Source organism: Nelumbo lutea, chromosome 6 (assembly GCF_056320005.1).
Source record: "Nelumbo lutea isolate HS-2025 chromosome 6, American lotus-T2T, whole genome shotgun sequence".
NCBI classification, from domain to species: Eukaryota; Viridiplantae; Streptophyta; class Magnoliopsida; order Proteales; family Nelumbonaceae; genus Nelumbo; species Nelumbo lutea.
In genome coordinates, this window is record NC_142689.1 from 38,685,450 (window position 1) to 38,705,431 (window position 19,982).

Here is a 19,982-nt window from a genome sequence, read left to right on the forward strand (position 1 = left end):
GAATTGTGTATTGCATGTCCCTCAGCTTCCCATAAACTTGCTTTCAATTAGTAGCATTACAAGCTCCTTGAATTGTAGTGTGACTTTTTTTGCTGACTCATGTGTTTTTCAGGATCTAACTTCTGGGAGGACGATTGGTAGAGGAAGCCTAGTGGATGGTCTCTACATTCTCAACAACAAAGCTGGTCTCTTGCTTTCATCCTCAGAGTCGCATAGTCAATCAAGTAAGAGTCAAATCTTCTTGTGGCATAGTCGTTTAGGTCATGTTTCTTTCGACATAATAAAATGTTTGTTTCCAGTTTTATTTAAGTCATGTTCAGTGTCAGAGTTCATGTGTCAAATGTGTCAGTTGAGCAAACAATGTAGAACAACTTTTCACTCAAGCAATAAAAGATCAAATGTTCCTTTTCATGTTGTGTATTCTGATGTATGGGGACGTACCAATGTAATATCTGAGGGTGGATATAAGTACTACTTTATTACATTGATCGATGATTACTCTTGCTATACATGGGTGATTCCTATGCGTAGCAGAGACGAGGTTCCGAAGATAGTGAAAGACTTCCAGAGGATGGTGTTTACGCAGTTCCATGTTGAAATACAAATCTTCCAATCTGATAATGCGAAGGAGTACTTCCATGGGGAGCTCAATGAGTTCTTCACCTCCCACGGATCTATTCATAGGAGCTCATGCGCCAGAACACCACAACAAAATGGTGTTGCAGAAAGGAAAAGCAAACATCTTCTTGAGGTAGCTCGCGGGATGATGTTACACATGAATGTCCCAAAGAGGTTTTGGGTGGATGCTATAGTTGCAGCTGCGTATGTCATCAACCGCATGCCCTCCATCAGTTGTTATACCCTCAGTCTCCTTTATTTTCCATCCCCACGAGTCTTTGGTTGTCGAGCCTTTGTCCATGATTTGTCTCCATCCCGAGGTAAGTTAGACCCTCGGTCCATTCCTTGTGTTTTTTTGGGGTACCCCTCCTCTCAAAAGGGGTATCGGTGCTTTGACCCAGTTAGTCGTAAAGTCTTTGTGTCTATGGACGTGTCCTTCTTTGAGTCCGAGCCATTCTTCCCCCCTCCTCCTCAGAGAGAGTCGTAGTGTGGAAGAGGAGAAACAAGTATCTCTTCCTTTTATTTCGGACCTTACTCCCTTCCGTGTCTTCCAACGTACACAATGAAGAGATCAACAGGGTGATAGAAATGTGGAGCAGCCAAACACTGAGCAACCGACATCATCAGACTCCCAGGAGGTAAGTCCATAGCCTCACCCTACTCCTACTGTGGATGACCTTGACATCCCTATTGCCCAACGAAAGGGAGTCAGGTCCTGCACTACCAAACACCCCATTACCCACTTTGTCTCCTATGACCACATTTCTCCCTCGTACCGAGACTTCTTATCGGTAGTTGATTGCATCCCTGTTCCCAAAAATGTTATAGAATCCTTAAAATGCCTTGAATGGGTAGATGCCATGAAGGAGGAGATTAATTCCCTCCACAAAAATCAGACTTGGGAATTGGTGGATCCTCCAGAGGGGAAAGACCCCGTGGGGTGCAGATGGGTGTTCACAGTTAAGCACAAGGCAGATGGAACAGTTGAAAGGTACAAAGCAAGACTAGTAGCCAAAGGGTACACACAAGTACATGGGGTTGACTATGATGAGACTTTTGCCCCGGTGGCTAAGATGAACTCGATTAGGGTTCTCCTGTCCTTAGTTGCTAATTTTGACTAGGAACTGCATTAACTGGACATAAAGAATGCTTTCCTGAATGGTGACTTAGAAGAAGAGGTATACATGATTCAGCCTCCTGGATTCTGTTCCAAGGGGAGTGAAAATAAGGTGTGCAAGCTACGGAAGTCTCTCTATGGCTTAAAACAGTCTCCCAGAGCCTGGTTCAGTAAGTTTCACATGGCAGTTCAAGAGATGGGTTTCAAACAATGTCAGTCAGATCATACACTTTTTGTGAAGAGATGTCAGGAGCAGGTTGTTGTATTGATAGTGTATGTAGACGATATCATCATTACAGGAAGTTGGAGCTTAGAGATATAGAACTTGAAACAATTCCTTGCATTAAAATTTGAAGTGAAAGATCTAGGACTCCTGAAGTATTTCCTTGGGATTGAAGTTGCCCACTAAAAAAAGGGTATCTTTGTCTCCCAAAGGAAATACACCATTGATCTATTACGGGATACAGGTAAATTAGGTGTAAGGCCGACAGATACTCCTATGGATGTGGACCACAAGCTAGGTGACTGTGTTGGTGAACCTATGAAAGATGTGAAGCAGTTCCAAAAGTTAGTGGGAAAGTTGATTTATCTGTCCATGACCCGTCCAGACATTGCCTACTCCGTTGGGGTCCTGAGCTAGTTTATGCACTCTCCTAAGAAGCCACACATGGAGGTAGCAGAGAGAGTTCTTAGATACTTGAGAAATATCCAGGAGCAGCCCTACAATTCAGTAAACACAATCACCTAAAGGTGGAAGTCTTTACAGATGCTGATTGGGCAGGAGTTGTGGATGATAGAAAGTCCACTAGTGGGTAATCCACATTTGTAGAGCTATGGCACATGGAGTGACTGAAGTCCTTTGGCTAAAGAACCTTCTAGGGGAGCATGGAGTTGTTGTTCACAGCCCTATGTCCCTTTACTGTGACAACAAAGCTGCAATAAACATTGCAGCAATCCAGTCCTACATGAGAGGACCAAGCATATTGAGGTGGACAAACACTTCATAAGGGAGAAACTGGAAAAAATGGATATTTGCATTCCTTATGTCAACTCCAAGGAACAATTTGCTGATGTCCTTACAAAGGGGATTCCGTGCTCGCGGCACAATGAGTTATGTGACAAGCTGGGCATGATAGACATCTTCAGCCCAACTTGAGGGGGAGTATTGTAAGGCTTATTTAATAGCTACAATTACAGTTACAGTTACTTGTTTTTTTCTTCTTCTTTCCTTTTTTCTTATTATTTTATTTCTAGATATGCCGCCAGGGGCATACTTGTAATTTCAGACTCTTTTATGAAAATATAAATAGAAAACTGGCGGTTGCCAGGAGTGACTTTTTTCCACTCAACCATACCTCTCTCTCCCTCTCTCTCCCTTTCTCTCTCTCCCTCAATCCCCACGAATCACCACAATCAAGATTGTTGATCAAAAGCAGAAAATATAGAAAGAGTACAAATAATAGCAACAACACCAAGGAAAAAAATGACACCCCAGGCTGACCACTTAGCCCCCAATCAATGCTTTGAAACTCATAATTGTATCCCTAATTATGGAGAAGGTTGAATCCAATTGAATTGCTAATCATAAGATTATTTATATTATTTAATATTTTTTTCAAAAAAGTTAAAATTATATATATTAAAGACTTAAACAAGGGTTGAAATGACCAGGAAGAAGTGACCAGTTGCAAGTATTCTATCAGAGAAGAGGAAGGACATTGGTATCTAAAGACAAAATATAATGTTTATTATTGACATGACAAGAAGTTAACGTTACCTTTGTTTTCCTTTTACTTTCTTGATCAACAGAACAAAATTCTTACCCAAATGGGTCATCAAAAACAAAAGGAAGCATGCCAGTGCGATTGTTATCAGTGTCAGTCCAAATGTGGCTGTCAGACAATGCCAAAAGATTAATAGACAATATCTACAGAACATATTACAGAATTGTTCACAACAAATAAAGAAGCTAATAGATACAAAACCTTCTCATGCTGAGATAACCATTTGGTTTTCCTTCAGTAAAAGGTGAATTTGCAAAAACTGCTGTGGCAATCTGTTTCAAATGCTATAGTTGTTAAATGATATGAAACAAGGGAAGTTTCAGTGAGATTATAACAGTTCAAGTTTCTCACAGGTTGCAGAGCAAGACCAGCACGAAATTTCCTGATCATGTCAGACTCAGAACTGAAGTCCAGATTAACCTAGAAAAAGGAGAAACTTTCATCCATTAGTTTCTTGACTAATTAAAAAAGGTCCTATCACAACATCTCAACAGTAACTAAGTCCTCACCAATCAAAAGAAAAAAAATCATGAAAATGGATGGATATCTTCCGATGAAATTGTGAAAATATAAGACTTCACAGAACATCTGAAAGGAAGCCTTAAAAATTCCAGGTTGGAAAAAAGTGATCACCATTCACCATGCATGTGATAGTTATCTCACCTGAACAGTACATGTTCTAAACATCACATCAAATCCCAGAGAGCCAACTTTGGGCATGTATTTCCTGATAATCTCATACCTTCCCTGAGCCAAAGCATTTTGTCAAAATGAAGCAAAAAAAAGAAGTTAATCCGAGAGAGTATAAGTAAAATAAATAAATAAATGAAATAATAACACTAATTCAATGTTTTATACCCAGACCAAACTATCCAATTAGATGAATGAACTAGAGAGTAAGGCTCTTCTGATGGTTGTGGGCATTGATCAAAACCAGATTATACAACTGCACCAGCATACTCAACTGGTCTTGCAGCCAGTTGAAATACACATCCAGTTTTTTTTCGGCAATGAGACAACATTCCATTGAGGAGAGAAGAACAAGAGATACAAGCCAAGGACTGACCTGAGTAAGTGTGCGGTAATTATACACACACAAAAACAAAAAGACAGAGAGAATAAAAGTATACTTTGCTCAAGAAAATGGCTTCATCAGGGGAAAAAAAGAACAAAGGAAAACACACTCTATCCTTGGGGTATTTCCCTTATTGCCGTAACATCTAAAAGAAACAAATGTATACCTCATCAACATGCATGCATACAAAAGTGTTAATATGAATGTTTTCCCATGACATAAAAGCAAGTGGGCATGCAAAATAATACCTTTGGCATCATAGGTATATCTTTCAGCCCCCATTTGGGCTGGAAACCAATCCCTAAAAACCCAATTCCCAACTCCTCTGCAACAGCTTTTACCTGTTGAACAGTAGAATATAGAAATAATGAATAGAAGTTCAAACAATATAGGGCAATTTCCTTGGAAGTTTGAAGATCAATAGGAATATATTTCCATTAATCAAAGAAAAAAAAGGAAAAGTACAAAAAAAAAATCCATAGGACATTTTCCAGAGAAAGAACAGAATATCATCTGAATTGTGTTTCTCAACAACAACAAAAAAAAATGTTCTAATTCAATCTAAGTAAATTGGGAAAGGGCAAAAGAAATGCTAGACGGGTGGACCCTCTTCGATTTTTCATCTACTTTGCCCTTTAGGGCCATCTTCTCTACCTATGAATGAACCTAGGACCTTAGGTTAGTTCACAATGTCAGATGCTAAGCAAGATGAGAATGCCAAGTAACCAGCTACGTCATACCGAATATTAGCACTTATGACAAAGAAATGCAACAGCTGAAGAATAGAATAAATTTAATTGCACATGTAGTTTATTAAATTTAACGTCTACGATTACATTTCTTAAGGGAAAAGAAAATGAGTATGAAGTATCCATGAGTATTAACCATCCACAGACACACCATTTCTTCTTTTAATTATAAAGGAAAATAACCAAACTGAACACACGAATGACCACAAACTACTTAATGGAAACATCAAACAATAAGTTGAAAGAAACACAGGGCCTGTTTTATCATCAGTATGGAGAAATCGAAGGCAAATAAAATAATTGAGACATACCTGATAAAGGTGTGAATTAACTTCTGCACAGGTTTGATGTAATGTTTCAAGGGGTGCACCACTAAGCTCAAATTGACCACCAGGCTCCAGTGATATGCTTTGCTTCCCCTGTTCACCATAAAAAAGAAGAGCCTAATTTCTTAGTAATTATTCTTTTCAAGACAATGCATCAACCAACAAACAGGCAATCAAGTTACATGATCTGCCCAATTGAAACTTTAAACCTATTTCATATGCTAACTCAAAAAATTATGGGACAAATCAGAAGCATTGTTAGACCTCAAAACTATGAATTCCAACTCTTGAAAAGTGAGAAATTAATGAAAAGGTTTGAGAAAAGACATTGAATACTGACAATAGAAGAAGAAGTGCTTTCACCTGCTTAAGTCCAATAATGTTGTCTCCTTCCATTATTTTATCCCAGTCAAATCTCTCAGCAAGACCATTGAGCAAGTCCTTTATTTGTTCATATTTTATAGGATGTAAAGTTCCAATCTCAAAACCAAAATTTTCTTGTTCTGTACCTATCCTGCCAAAACAAACCATCCAAGTTAAAGATTTAACAGAAGCAAAACATAAACGTCACATCATAGTTATCAAGGCGGTGAGGTGACACTTGGTGGCAGGGCACCACCTTGTCACTTAAAGGCTAAGAACTCCAACATTGCAATCAAACTCAAATCCATTGTCTAGTATTAGAGAATAGACCTCAGAACAACAGTGATCCCTTTCCTTCCATTGGTAAATCAAATTCAGTACCTTGCATTAGTTCTTCTAGGGAGGCTTATTGGAAAAGTTGCTCTGGTAGACCTCTATTGGGAGCCACGAATCCTTTATTTATAAACATGTTTTTATGCTCTTCTATAGTCAGTTGCAGATCCAAGACTTTTGAACAGTGGGGGCAGGCATTATCATAACATCAACAATAGTCAATAACATTTTATTATTAAAACAAAAAATTGAGATTAAGATATTTTCACTCATACATTTTAAGAAAAATAGATACATCTCACTGTGAAGAGACTTGATACATCATATTAGGATAGCCCTTGTTGTACAGTAACATCATATTAGGATAGCCCTTGATACATCTCATTGTAAGAAGAAGAACATTTGTGCATACTGCAAACAACATGGTCACATTATCCCAGACTGTCCTATTCAACCACCTAAGAATGCTCAAAGGAAAGGTCAACCCTATGCATATCAGGTAACAAAGGGCCAGTCTTCTGAGGTCACTTAGGCCAAGGGTAATTCTTCTATTAGAGGTGATTCCTTTGTAATCCATAGATGAAGACAATTCGGCAATTGATATTATCTACTATTTATTCTGTCTTTTTTGCTATTGCCTTCACATGGTAAGTTCTCTGGTTATTGCTCCTCCCCTTCACATGTTTGGATTATTGATTATGGAGCTACAACTCATATGACAAGAATCTATCCTAATTAGTCAAATCAACTTACTGAGACACACCATGATCACATTGTTACTACCAATGGTGAAAAATTAAATATCATTGGTAGTAATAATTTGTCCCTTAAACTTTCACCCACTATGTCCTTCCCACTACCAAAGACCATTTTAGTTCCTAACCTTACTACTAATTTAGTCCATTTTAGTCAACTTGTTGATGAGGGTAAATTTCTTACTTTTCTCAGGATGATTGTTTGATCCAGGACCAATACACAGGGAAGGTGAAAGGGAAAGGGTGTAGGTTGGGCCGCCTGTTTGCATTGGAGTTCAAAAGTCTCAACCAGCAGCATCCTCAACATATCTTAGTTCATCTACATCTAGTTCTTTTTTAAGTCAAAAAATAATGCTTGGGACATATGGCATAAACAATTGGGTCATCCATATACTGAAAAGCTAAAGTTTTTGTTTGATTCCAGTTTGATTAACCATAAAATTCCTTCCATTCATAATTTTGATGTGCCTTGTACTTCTTGTTGCATAAGTATAGTCATGTTCTACCATTTTATCACACATCTGAGCATGCCACTTCACCCTTTGAGATTATACACAATGATGTTTGGACGGCTACTATTCCTTCTCGTTTGGGATACAAGTATTTTAAATTGTTTATTGATGATTGCGCCAAATACATGTGGATCTACTTTCTACGGCAGAAATCAGAAGTGTTTCCTACATTCAAGTTGTTTCTCACCATGGTTCGAGTTTGTTTCAAGTCAAATGTGAGTATTCTCTGCTCAGATTCAGGAGGTGAATACACAGACAGAGATCTTCAGGCTTACTTGCAAAGTTGTGGGTCCAGTCACAATTACTGGCAACAATTCTGGTTGTCTATCACGTCTAGAGTACACTCTATGAATAGATGAATAGGCTCCTCTATCACGTCTAGAGTACAACTTGTGGGGTCTTATTTATTTCACTATGACCTAACCTAATATTTCTCATGATGTTCAAGTTGTAAGTCAGTTTGTCTCTCTGCTCCTTGTCAACCTCACTTGACTGCGGTTCATCAGTTCATTTGTTTTGTTTGTGGCACAATTACTCGGGGTTTCTTCTCCTCTTCACCCATACAGTTGAAAGCGTATGCAAATGCTGACTAGGTTAGGTAGTGTGTTTCTAGGAGATTCTCACCTCTCTTGGAAATGCAAGAAGCAACAGATTGTTTCCAAGTCTTCTACTAAAGCAAAGTATGGGGCAATGTCTTCTATGTGTAGTGAACTAGTCTGGCTACAATCTTTATTTATGGATCTTGGTGCTCCCATTCCTACACCCATTCCCCTTTATGCGAATAATACTAGTACCATCAAGATTGCATAAAATCCTATGTTTCATAATAGTACTAAGCATATTGAAGTAGACTGTCACTTTAGTAGAGACATGTTTTCTTGTTGGGCATATTATTCTTCCTCATGTAGCCTCCAATATGCAGATTGTTGACATCTTCAGTCTTCACAAAGGCTATGTCTCATCCCCAACATCTCTTCCTCGTAGGCAAACTGATACTTATACCCACACATCAATTTGAGGGGGAGCGTTAAGAGACTTGATACATCATATTAGGATAGCCCATGTTGTACATTATATATATCAACTTTATTGTTTTATTTTTTTCCCTTATTTTCTTTCAACCCCATAAGGGCAGTTTTGTAAATATTCTAACATGTTCTCTTTAATATACAAGAGGCCTTTTAGGGTGGGGTCAACTAATTTACTCAACACACCTAAAACTGTTTCTTTTCTGTCCTAGATTTTTCTAAAAAGAAAACATTGTTCCTAACACAACAACAGTTAGGACAATTTTGCATAGAAAGCTAGGGGCTGTAATTTGCAAAATGCAAAGAGAGAGATCCCTCAAGTGTGTTTTGTCCTTCATTAAGAATGTTAGAGTGAACAGAGATAGAAGGGAAGTACTCTACCTAGTTCAACCCCCCCCCCCAATTTCCTCCTCCACAATCCAGCAACTTGCTCCAAGCTAGGGGTGTTAGTGGACTGAGTTTGGGTTAGACTCGTCCGAATCAAAATCAATTTGAATGGGTTGGATGGTTCAATAAGACATATCGAATTAGACTAGTCCAGACGGAACGGTCCAAAGTATTTATTGGATGGAGATGGATTGGACCTAGTTCATTTATAATGAATTTTTATTGTACTAGGTTGGGTTAAACCAATATCCAATCCATTGACAGAAGAGTAGAGGGGCCAACAGATTGGGTTTGGATTGGATCCAATCCGAATTAAAACCACTTTGAAAAAGTTGGACAATCCAATAAGACGTATTGAATTGGACTGGTCTAGACATATTGGTCCAAAGTATTTATTGGATTGGATTGGACCTAGCCCATCTGTAATAGACTCATATTAGATCAGGTCAGGTTGGACTAATATCCAGGCCATTGGCACCCTTACTCCAAGCCTCCAACCCTAAACTTGAAAATAGAATAGATGGTCAAAATGAGGAGGGTATAAGAGTTACTTCACTTCTCACCATTTCAGTTTTAGATTTTAAGTAGGCCTTGGGACATGGGTGTCATTATTTGACCCCTCACTCGTTACAAAAAATAAATAAATAAATTGACCTCCTGTTATTTTATTTGAGTGGGGGCAATTGTGAAAAAATTAAACTTTTTCATATAATATAAAATGTTTTTAAATATCAATTGGGGCAATTGCCCAAACTCATATACATAGATCTGCCTATGCCTATGGTGACCTACAAAACCTTTTGATTCTATTGTAGTCATATGGAAGGAGATACAGATTGAAAGCTTTGGAAATTGAACACAAAAAAACTGCCCCTCTCCTCTCACACATCAGTACAGATCATGTGAGATGTAATCAGTGTTGTGATACAGTGATCCAAAACCAAAGAAAGACTGGTCTAAAGAGAATGTGGTTTCTGTTTTCTATTTTCTTGGCAAACAAGATGTGGTTTGAAAGGTGATACTGATAATGACAGTTCAAAATATTCAATGCAAATTTACAAACTAGCCGACTAGAAAAAAAGCATCTGAGAGCTATTCAAACCCTAACGAATTGAAAATAACAGGATTGATTGACCTTAGATACCCAATATATACTAAGCCGAAAATGTTTTTTCTTTTGTTTTACTGAGTGATAAATCAGCTAATGATATATTTATAAATTTAATCGCCAAATCTTATCGGATCCTTACTGCAACTATTTGGATTCGGCAAAAGCAACATGCTTGAAGTAAAATAGATTGCCAAGAGAGATCATTATAGTCTACTGGCATGTACCTCCAATTCTCCTTCGCCTTACAACCAGAGGCAAGGTATGCTACAAGGTCCATTTTAGTCAACGGTTCTGTAACAATTACAGCATCATCTGTAGGGGGGCTTGCAGCAATAATTGTCCGATATCTACGTTTGCCCCTCAAACCATCCAAATGCGAAATTCGTGGCACTTTCTCGGCACTCCATAACAAGGAAGAAGAACCAGTCCAGCCTGCCTTCATTTTATATGCTTTACCCCTCGAGACAATCCTATCTTCCATGTTGCCGGCCACATTATGTTCGGAACGAATGTAGCTGGATGGACTTGGCTGGGAAATAAGCGCCATCATGTGTCCTTACAAATTCATGCATACAACAACACACATACCCCTTAGAAGAAGGCGAAATGCAGCCACCACTCGTCAATTCAGATACTTGTTTGCACCATTTTAAACGTTGAGACCATTAAAAGGAGGAATTGCTTAATTGATATGTTAGCTGGTAAGCCGATTTGATTCCTGCAACCACCGACTGTCGGTAGGGGGCTTATTAGTGGTGATTATCACCAAATACTAAGAATTAAGTATGAATTCATCCTTGATAGATCCGAAAGTCAAATGGAAGGGTTCCCTTTAACTTTGATTCTACTCTATTTAATGAGACAAAGTGTGGTATCGAGTGAATTCAAAGATTTATCATTAAAATATTGTTTTCAAATCAATTTATATATAGAGAACCAGAGATGGTAAAAAGAAAAAAAAAAAGTAAGGTCAGCTGTCTCTACCCGAATTAAAATCCCATAATATTGAGATGTTCCCTCTACATCAACCACCTACTCATCGTCTGAATGAGATGAGAAAGGACAGCTAAGACTTGCCTCTCTCATTGCCAAGGCATCCGGCATCAAAGACATTTTCAGTGCTCTAGATATTGGAGAATATTAACAACGTTTGTGTGTCAACTGTTCCCCCCACTCGGCCATCTATGTTTGCTGTGGTTTCAGTTTAGCAATACAAGACCATTTCTACCAGACAAAAGATGCAGCGAAGCATGAACCATTTCTTCTTCTTCTTCTTCTACAACAACAACCGGTATTGGTGACGGCATTGATCCTCTCCTAGGAGTTGACCTACTAACGTTAGACCGTCGTTGGATGACAACAGCAGCCCGTATAGGTGATGGCAGTGGTCAATGAATCTTACATGGTTTGATTCACCTTGATTTTAGAAGTTTTTTTGTATTGTTGTTTGAAGCTTCTATAATTTTTTGTGGACTTTTCAAGGAAAAAATCATAGAAACTCCAAATCTGATGTCAATCCTCATACAATGAGTTTAATGGGGTTTTCTACTACAAAACCTAGACCATTTAGGTTGTTTTGCATGTTGGGTGAAGCGAAGTGGTCATGTAATTTTCTAAGCCCTATACAATTTTTGGGAGATTTTTTTATCCTTCTATTTTGCCAACCACCTAGTTTTTTGGCTTCCTTATGTCTCTTAACCATACGGTGACCTATTTTCTTTTGCTCTTTAGCTTTGGTTGAGTATTAAAGGTCTTTTTGGTTGACAAGGAAGTGGTTTGATTGAATATGGAAGCATTCAAGGATGTACAAATGGTTCCTAGTGTACTCCTAGGAAATATAGATATCTCCAATAGTATGACAAAGAATATTAAACTTGATGGGACAAACTTTCTAGTGTGGTCCAAATCTGCAAAGCTGATCATCACAAGGAGAGGTAAATTGGGATTCAGTATAGGAAAAAGTGAAACTAAATCCTGAAGATTAGAAATTTGCAAAGTGAGAGCAAAATAAATCCCTTGTAATGTCATGGTTGATTTGCTCAATGCAATCTCATATTGCCCAAAATTACATGTTTCTTACAAGTGCTAAAGATATTTCAGATAGGATTATTGTCATCTATTCCCATGTTATACTACTAGAGTGCACCAGCTTCGAAAAGAGGCTTGTAATATACGTTAAGGAGAGAGATCCATGGCTATGTATTTTTCTTCTCTACAATCTATTTGGGAAGAAATAGATCACTTGAAAACTCTGGTATGGAAGGATCCTGAAGATGGTGTGCAATATCGAAAGTACATAGAAGAGAATAGAGTCTTTAATTTATTGGTTGGATTAAATCCAAAATTCCACTTTACTAGGAAAACACATCCTCAGTGCCAGCATTGTCTCTCTTACTTCTACTTACTCCCTTGTACAAGGGGAGGAGAGTTGAAGGGCCGCCATGATGCAACCTCCTATGACTGATCACTCTACCTTTATGTCATCTTGACCCAAGCAAAATACCAATAAGCATCATGTTACTGAGAAGGTTGAGAATGTTATTTGTTATTATTACAAGAATCCAAGACATACTAAGGAAATGTATTGGAAGATCAATCCTCATTTAAAACCGAAAAAATTCAAAACATGAAAAAAGGACAATACTCATTTGGCTATAGTTGTTAATGATGTTTAGTCTTCTGATTCTCCTGACTCCTATGATGTAATGGATAAACTCCAAAGTATCTTGTTGTAGTTGGAAAAGGGTAGTACGTCCTCCTCATTTGGTTCTGGACCTAGTAATCCATGTAGTTCATATGCTAAAATAGGTACTAGCTTGTTCCACATCTTTTATACCATGGATTGTAGATTTTGAGGCTAGTGTCCATATGACTGGTATACCTTCACATTTTGGTTTATATAAGTTAACCCCAAGTAAGGGTAAGATTACTATTTCTGATGGATCTTAGATCCCTATCTTAGGTCAAAGTGAAGTCAAATTCATCCATAACATTTCTCTGTATTTGTTCTTCATTTACCTTAATTACATAAATTTGTTGTCTATTAGTTCCCTTACAAAGTCTCATAATTGATTTGTGACCTTTTTTTTTTCTATCCATTGTGTTTTTTAGGACCTAAGCATGAGAAAGATGCTTAGAAGTGAGCATGAAATTGATAGACTCTACCTCCTTGATGGACATCCGGCATATATTATCGAGCTAGACTGAGTTTTGTTCTAATGAAAAAAATGAATCTTTTGAAATTATGGCACTATCGTCTTAGTCATGTGCTTTTTATTTCTATAAAACTTTTGTTTCCAAACTTGTTTAACTTAGAGTCGAAATTGAACATTGAATGTGAAGTTTGTCATTTGTTTAAACAATGTAAAACCACATATTTTACAATTAGTAAAATAAGTAATATTACTTTCCATTTTATTCATACTGATGTTTGGGGCCCATATGCTATCCCTTGCATGAGTGGATATAAATACTTCATATTCTTCATTGATGACTATAGTCGGTATACATGGCGTTACTTTATGAAGAGTCGGGATGAGGTTTTTATGATTATTAAAAATTTCATTAATATACAATTTTATAAAAGATTTAAGATAATAAAATCTGACAATGCTAATGAATACTTTGAAAACCATTTGTGTGAGTTTCATGAAAATTGAATAATTATTTAACAAAGTTCATGCAGTCATACACCACAACAAAATGGGGTTGTCGAAAGGAAGAACATGCATAGGGTTGAAGTTATTCGAGGTTTACTATTTCAAACTCATGTTCCCATCTGGTTTTGGGGTGATGTTGTTGAGACAGTTGTGTTTCTCATTAATAAGCTTTCCATTAAGGGTCCTTAGCCTTTTAGTCTCTTCATCAACTTCTCTTCCCTAATGAGCCCTTCTTTAGTTTACCCCTCAAGATCTTCGGTTGTGTTTGTTTTGTTTATGATATGAGTCATATCTAACATAAATTATCCTAAATCAATTAAACGTGTTTTCCTTAGTTACTCTTTAATCCCGAAAGGCTATAGATTTTTTTATCATCTCTCTAGCAACATATATGTTTCTAAGGATGTTAACTATTTAGAATCCTCTTTGTTCTAATCATCCCATCATTCTCTTCAGAGAGAAAATGCAAGTGAAGATTGGACTCCTTGTTGTCTTTCTATTCTTGCCATTGTTTCTCCTTCTCTTCCCTCTCTTCCTTGTAATGATGGTATTCTTTTTTCTCCTCCTCCTGTATATCAGCCTCGGTTTTAACAACAATTTTTCATTAGGCGCAATAAGAGGGTAGCTCTTAAATCTAAATGCTCATCACAATTAGATCTTCCAATCTCAAGTACTCTTGAACCACTTAATAATTTTGTTATTGATCATGATTTTGATCTTCCTATTACCATTCGAAAGGAAAGAGGATATGCAGCAAGTATCATTTTACTAACTATGTGTTGATGCTCTTTCACCTTCATATTGTGCCTATATTTTTGCAATTTCTTTTGTTTCCATCCCTCACAGTGTTCCAGAGGCAATGCATGTCCCTCACAGAAAGGAAACTTTGAACCAAGAGATGGAGGCCCTAATAAATAACCAGACTTATGAGACTTTCCTTGTCCCAGGAATAGGATTCCTATCAGATGTAAGTGGGTTTACATTATTGAGCACAATGCAAATGTCTCAATTGAGAGGTACAAGGTTTGACTTGTGGCCAAAGGAGACACTTAAGCTTATGGCATTGATTATATAAAAATATTTGCTCCAATTGATAAAATAAACTCTATTCATGTGATCATGTCTCTTGCTACCTATATTCTTAGCATTTATATCAAATGGATGTAAAGAATGACTTCCTTAAAGGGGACTTGCAAGAAGAAATTTATTTGGACTTACCACCTGGGGTAAGCTTTCAATAATGAAGGAAAAGTTTGTCGCTTAAAGAAGTCCTTGTATGGGCTCAAAAAGATCCCCTAGAGCCTTTTTTGACAATTTTAAAAATGCTATCTTAAATATTGGGTTTTCTCAATCTCAAGTAGATTACACCTTGTTCATAAGAAGGGTTAATGGTAGAGTAACAATGTTAATAGTATATGTTGATGACATTATTATGACTAGCAATGACATGACATGTATCTTTTAGTTGAAATCCTTTCTTGCTTCCAAATTAAAAAAAAAAAAAAAGAATCTTGATGATCTCAAACACTTTATTGGCATTGGAGTTGCAAGATCCAGGAAGGGAATTATTTTCTTTTCTTTTTTTTTTTGTCACAAAGGAAGTATGTTCTTGACTTGTTCCATGAAATTGGGAAATTGGGGTGTAAACCTGTAAAAACTCCAATTGATTCCAACCACAAGTTGAGTGCGGAAGTTGGGGTCTAAGCCTGTAAAAACTCTAAATAATCCCAACCACAAATTGAGTGCTACTAGAGGAGAAGTTCTAGACAAAGGGATATATCAGAGATTGGTGGATTGTTTCCTATATCTTTGATTTAACTCTTATATTGTAACCTAGAATCTCATATGCGAGTAGTCAATAGAATTTTAGTTTATCTGAAATGATGCCCTAGTAAATGGATATTGTACTCCAATCATAGTCATCTAAAGATTGAGGCTTACACAAATGTTGAATAGACAGGGCCCATTGGTGATAAAGAACCACATTTGGTTATTGTACCTTAATTGGAGGAAATATGATTTCTTAGAGAATTAAGAAGCAATCTATTGTTGCTCATTCCATTGCTAAGATAGAGTATAGGGCGATAGTTTATGGAGTATTTAAACTACTTTGGTTGAAGACCTTATTAACTAAAATGGATATCCAAGCAAATACTCCATTGATATTGTATTGTGACAATCAAGCACCCATAAATATTGCTCACAATCTTGTTAAACATGATCGTATAAAGTATATTGAAGTGAATAGACAATTTATTCGAGAATGGATTATTAGCGGAGAGATTTGCCTTCTATTTGTAAGGTCGGAAAACTAACTAGCTGATTGCCTCATTAAGAGTGCTCACCATCCAAAGTTCGCCAAAAATTGTCATGCTATAAATGATTGTCCTATATGCCCAACTTAAGAGGGAGTGTTGAGAAACTTGGACAAGGGTGTTTTAATCTTTTCATCATCTTTTGTATTTGGGCGCCAAGTATGGGCTTTCATCATCTTTCTTATAATTTGTTATTTATAAATAACAAATTATAAATAACACACACTCCTCTCTTCACTACATCCTTCTTTTCTTACTCTCCTATTTCTTGTCTCTTCTCTTTTTCTACAAGCCCTTGAACAACTCAACTAAAAATCATTTGCAAAGAAGGTAAATTTATCAATGCAAAATTAAACCAACTTACCAACTTTGCATTTGCATGGACCATAATGCACTCTACATATTTGTGTTTGCACTCTTCCTTGGACTTGGAGCCTTGTACATTTTGTAAAACGCATATTTAGCCCAAAATGCAAAGCAAAACCACAAAGTAGTCTACAATGGCTCCACGCTTTTTGTTGCACAAATATTTTTGCTTTGAGTGTTTTTGCTCCCAAAAAGTCAAAAACACACATCATTAAACACTATAGCTTTTTTTTTTTGCTTCCTTAATACAAAAATACTAAAAAAAAAACTTATTCAAACATAACCTAACCCGCACTAGCATCATTCAAAACACTACAGTATAAAATAATAAAGGTAAATAGACATATTCACCAACCACATATTCCCAGAAGATCCAAACCTTGGCAAGGTTATGAGCCACCGAATTAGCTTCACGAGGGATCTAAGAAACAAGATGAGTTGGCTTTCCAAACTCAGATCCAGTATGTAAATGGATTTGAGACCCAAAAGACCAGAAAATTTTATAGAAAACAGCAATGGAGAAAACCGCATGGGGAATCACCATACAGACACAAAATCGATTGAGGAATCGTCATTTGTCCACTAGTTCTCCCTACCAAGGTTTAAAGTATGTTACATATCGGCCCATATCGGCCAATACATATCGTTCTGGGACCCTTGCGATACACCCCTACAGTGGGTGTATCAGGGGCCTGACCGGTTCAAGGGATGGAGGGGTCCTAAACCGGCTCCCCTGAACCAGTTTTGAAAATATATATATATATATATAAAATAAAAAAAAAAACAAGTACCAAAACACCCAATACGCCCCTACCAATAAGTACTTATTTGCAACTTATCGTGTGGTCCCACAACTTATTTTAAATATTTTTTGAAATGTATTTAAAATAAGTGATATCAAACAGCTACTTAACTGTTCAGATGTGGTAAATTTATTTTTAAGAGAAAGATGAAAATGATATAAAGAAAAATAGAAAAGAAAAGAGAATTTAACAAAATATAAATACCACCAAATTTTTCTTGAAATTTCACTCTGAATCATAATTCCCCTAGAATTGAAGCGAAAACTTCAGTTCAAACCAGGTAAAAACCATTCTCATCTACTAAAAAAGAAAGAAAGAAAAAGATCAGAACGAAAACCGATACTTAAATCCTGTATTCGCATCCTCATTTTACTATGAAATTAGGCTTCTTAGTAAGGCAGTATTCCCTCGTAACTACTGAAATGAGTAAGATTAATACTCAAATACGTCAAGCTCCAAAATCATGGACGCTTAACTCTCATTTTACAATGTCCCATAAGTTCTGTTTTTACAATCTAAACAAGCTTCATCTCAAAAATATTACAGCCATCTAATTACTGGATCACCCAAACTCTCAATGTCCTCAACTCCAAAAGTGAAGCTGAACAACAGAATTCTTATTAGTCTTTAAAATCACAGGAATTGGATAGTCTTTAAAACATGCATGATAGATGGAGCACAAGTATGTACAGAGTCTAAAACATATATAGTGTGGGTTCAATACAACGTTCCAGACTTCAGTAAAGATTTTAGAATTTCAAAGTACTTATCAACTCAAAATGTTTTAATTTTGCTCACAAATAACCTCATAGAAGAGAAAATTTTGGTCATAGTCAAATGTTGGATTGGAGAAAATCATGGGGAACCAAATGCCAAGGAAATACAACCCATTCTACTGAAATGTTATTATTACAACAACCATTGTCTATGTTTTTAGGAAAAATACAGAAAATTTCTCTACAAAATGAAAAATACAGAAATTACAACCAAAAAGTTTTGAGTAACCTCAGCTCGCCTCAATATAGCAGCTCCTCAAAAACAGGATCGACACATTGACCCCACCTCTCATGGTATAATTCCAAAAGCTTCTCAGCTGGTGTTACACCTGCCATAAAACAAGCATCCCTCCATCACATTTAATGAAAAGGGATCATTAAAAGAGACAAAGAACTTTAAAAAAAGTGACCAGAGTAGTTAATATGAATAGAGTGTGCCTCTGTTATCCCTTTTCCCATTTTCAGGCAAGGGTGGAGGAAAGGGGCATCTAGATCTATTATATCAAAGCATTGGATCGACTTATAGATTTACAAACTTGAATAAGTTCCAGTACCCAGTCCCAGGTGATATGCCCTAAAGCTTAATTTGCATATGGCAAGGAGCTTGAGGGAGTAAAACAACAAATAAGGGTATGAAAAGGAGTTAACTTCATAGGTAGCTAAGACAGGGATCATTGAAATTCTACCAAAAACATAAATTAGAATGGACATCAAAGCTCTGAACATTTTAACAGGAGAAGTTCATCTTTAAGTCTTGCACAGCACAATCAACCATAGAAAACAGGTACTTTGAACAGTCAAAAGAATTAACATTTATTTTCGTAAACCAACATAATTAACATAATGCTAAAAAAGCAAGTTTTCAACTAAAAAGATTAAACTTGGTTACGAAGAATCAAGTTAGGGCATGAAGAAATTAAGAACCAATTTTTATATAAATTAATAAGATTACTCCCAATTCATAGAATGGGTAGATTAGACATGCGTAACACCTATAGATGTAAAACTTAGGCAATTGCAGCACAATCTTTATTCATGGGAACAACTAGGTTTCGAGTTGTGCCCTGCCCAGAACATCACAGTTTGATTCTAGCTGACTATGGCTTCAACATTGGCTGCAAAACACAGGTCTATTCTATCACCACCCTTAGCACAAATAAGTTTAGTGAAATTTATTTTATGGTGAGTTTACCAGCTATTATTGTATAGATACAAACAAATGTATCAGTGGCTCAGGGTAAAAAGCAATAGGCCAGTACTACTAGAATATAATAACAACAAAAATGGAAAAAAATAAAGATTTAACCCAATAGTAATATAATCCACTGTTGGTGAACACATGTGCTCTCTGTGCTCAAGGCATCTTGATCATTTCATGGAAGTTGAAACTTGAAACTTAAAAAGAAAAACATGCCAAGCTCCAAATCAATTACCTGTGTTAACTACCTCAGTCACTTCCTTCAAGAACCCTGTTTCTTTGTAGCCTCTTCTTTCCAGGCCATCCTACAGAAGATCAAATGAATATCATACATTTGAATGTATCTCATAAAATTTTCAAGGACAAAACTGTTCTCCTAGTTACCTTGGCCAACTTTAGAACATCTTCTGCAACATGCCTTAGCAAACCATCTCGAAATGGTGTCTTAAGACCAGTCTTTGGTACCTACTTGCAATAATTTCTCGAATTAAACCCCTCCTAGGAACACCTTAAAAAATGATGTGGGATATAAGTCTCAACTAAAGAAACCAAATGATAAGCTAGTCATTTCATAAGCCATAAAAGGGATGATTAATTGTTTCTACACTAAGCACAGTGAGACTAAATATAATCCTTGAATACAAAAAGAAAAATCAGGCACCACAAATATCAGCATGAGAAACCTCCTATTTAGATAAATCAACCGT

General features: G+C 36.7%; 2 protein-coding genes across 4 annotated transcripts in view; both read right to left on the reverse strand.

Annotated features, from left to right (window-relative positions):
* LOC148848634 (glutamate--cysteine ligase, chloroplastic) overlaps window positions 1–16,630 on the reverse strand; it is a 31,862-nt gene extending 15,232 nt beyond the window's left edge. The window contains exons 1-8 of one of the 2 annotated variants that reach the window (XM_088952559.1): window positions 16,497–16,630; window positions 6,033–6,183; window positions 5,655–5,762; window positions 4,843–4,935; window positions 4,183–4,266; window positions 3,871–3,939; window positions 3,721–3,791; window positions 3,559–3,627 (exon numbers count right to left, since the gene is read on the reverse strand). In XM_088952559.1, the coding sequence (XP_088808685.1) occupies window positions 3,559–3,627; window positions 3,721–3,791; window positions 3,871–3,939; window positions 4,183–4,266; window positions 4,843–4,935; window positions 5,655–5,762; window positions 6,033–6,183; window positions 16,497–16,513 (662 nt within the window). In that variant the 5' untranslated portion in view covers window positions 16,514–16,630. Of the gene's footprint in view, window positions 1–3,558; window positions 3,628–3,720; window positions 3,792–3,870; window positions 3,940–4,182; window positions 4,267–4,842; window positions 4,936–5,654; window positions 5,763–6,032; window positions 6,184–10,382; window positions 10,769–16,496 lie in introns of those variants that run through there. The other variant, XM_088952558.1, reaches the window with a different exon arrangement.
* Window positions 16,631–18,122: 1,492 nt separating this feature from the next.
* LOC148848635 (glutamate--cysteine ligase, chloroplastic-like) overlaps window positions 18,123–19,982 on the reverse strand; it is a 28,460-nt gene continuing 26,600 nt past the window's right edge. Inside the window, exons 14-16 of one of the 2 annotated variants that reach the window (XR_016100760.1) lie at window positions 19,660–19,783; window positions 19,511–19,580; window positions 18,123–18,406 (exon numbers count right to left, since the gene is read on the reverse strand). Coding sequence is in view for 1 of the 2 variants with exons in the window: in XM_088949784.1 (XP_088805910.1) it covers window positions 18,318–18,406; window positions 19,511–19,580; window positions 19,660–19,740 (240 nt within the window). In the remaining variant the exon portion in view is untranslated. The remainder of the gene's footprint in view (window positions 18,407–19,510; window positions 19,581–19,659; window positions 19,784–19,982) is intronic. The other variant, XM_088949784.1, reaches the window with a different exon arrangement.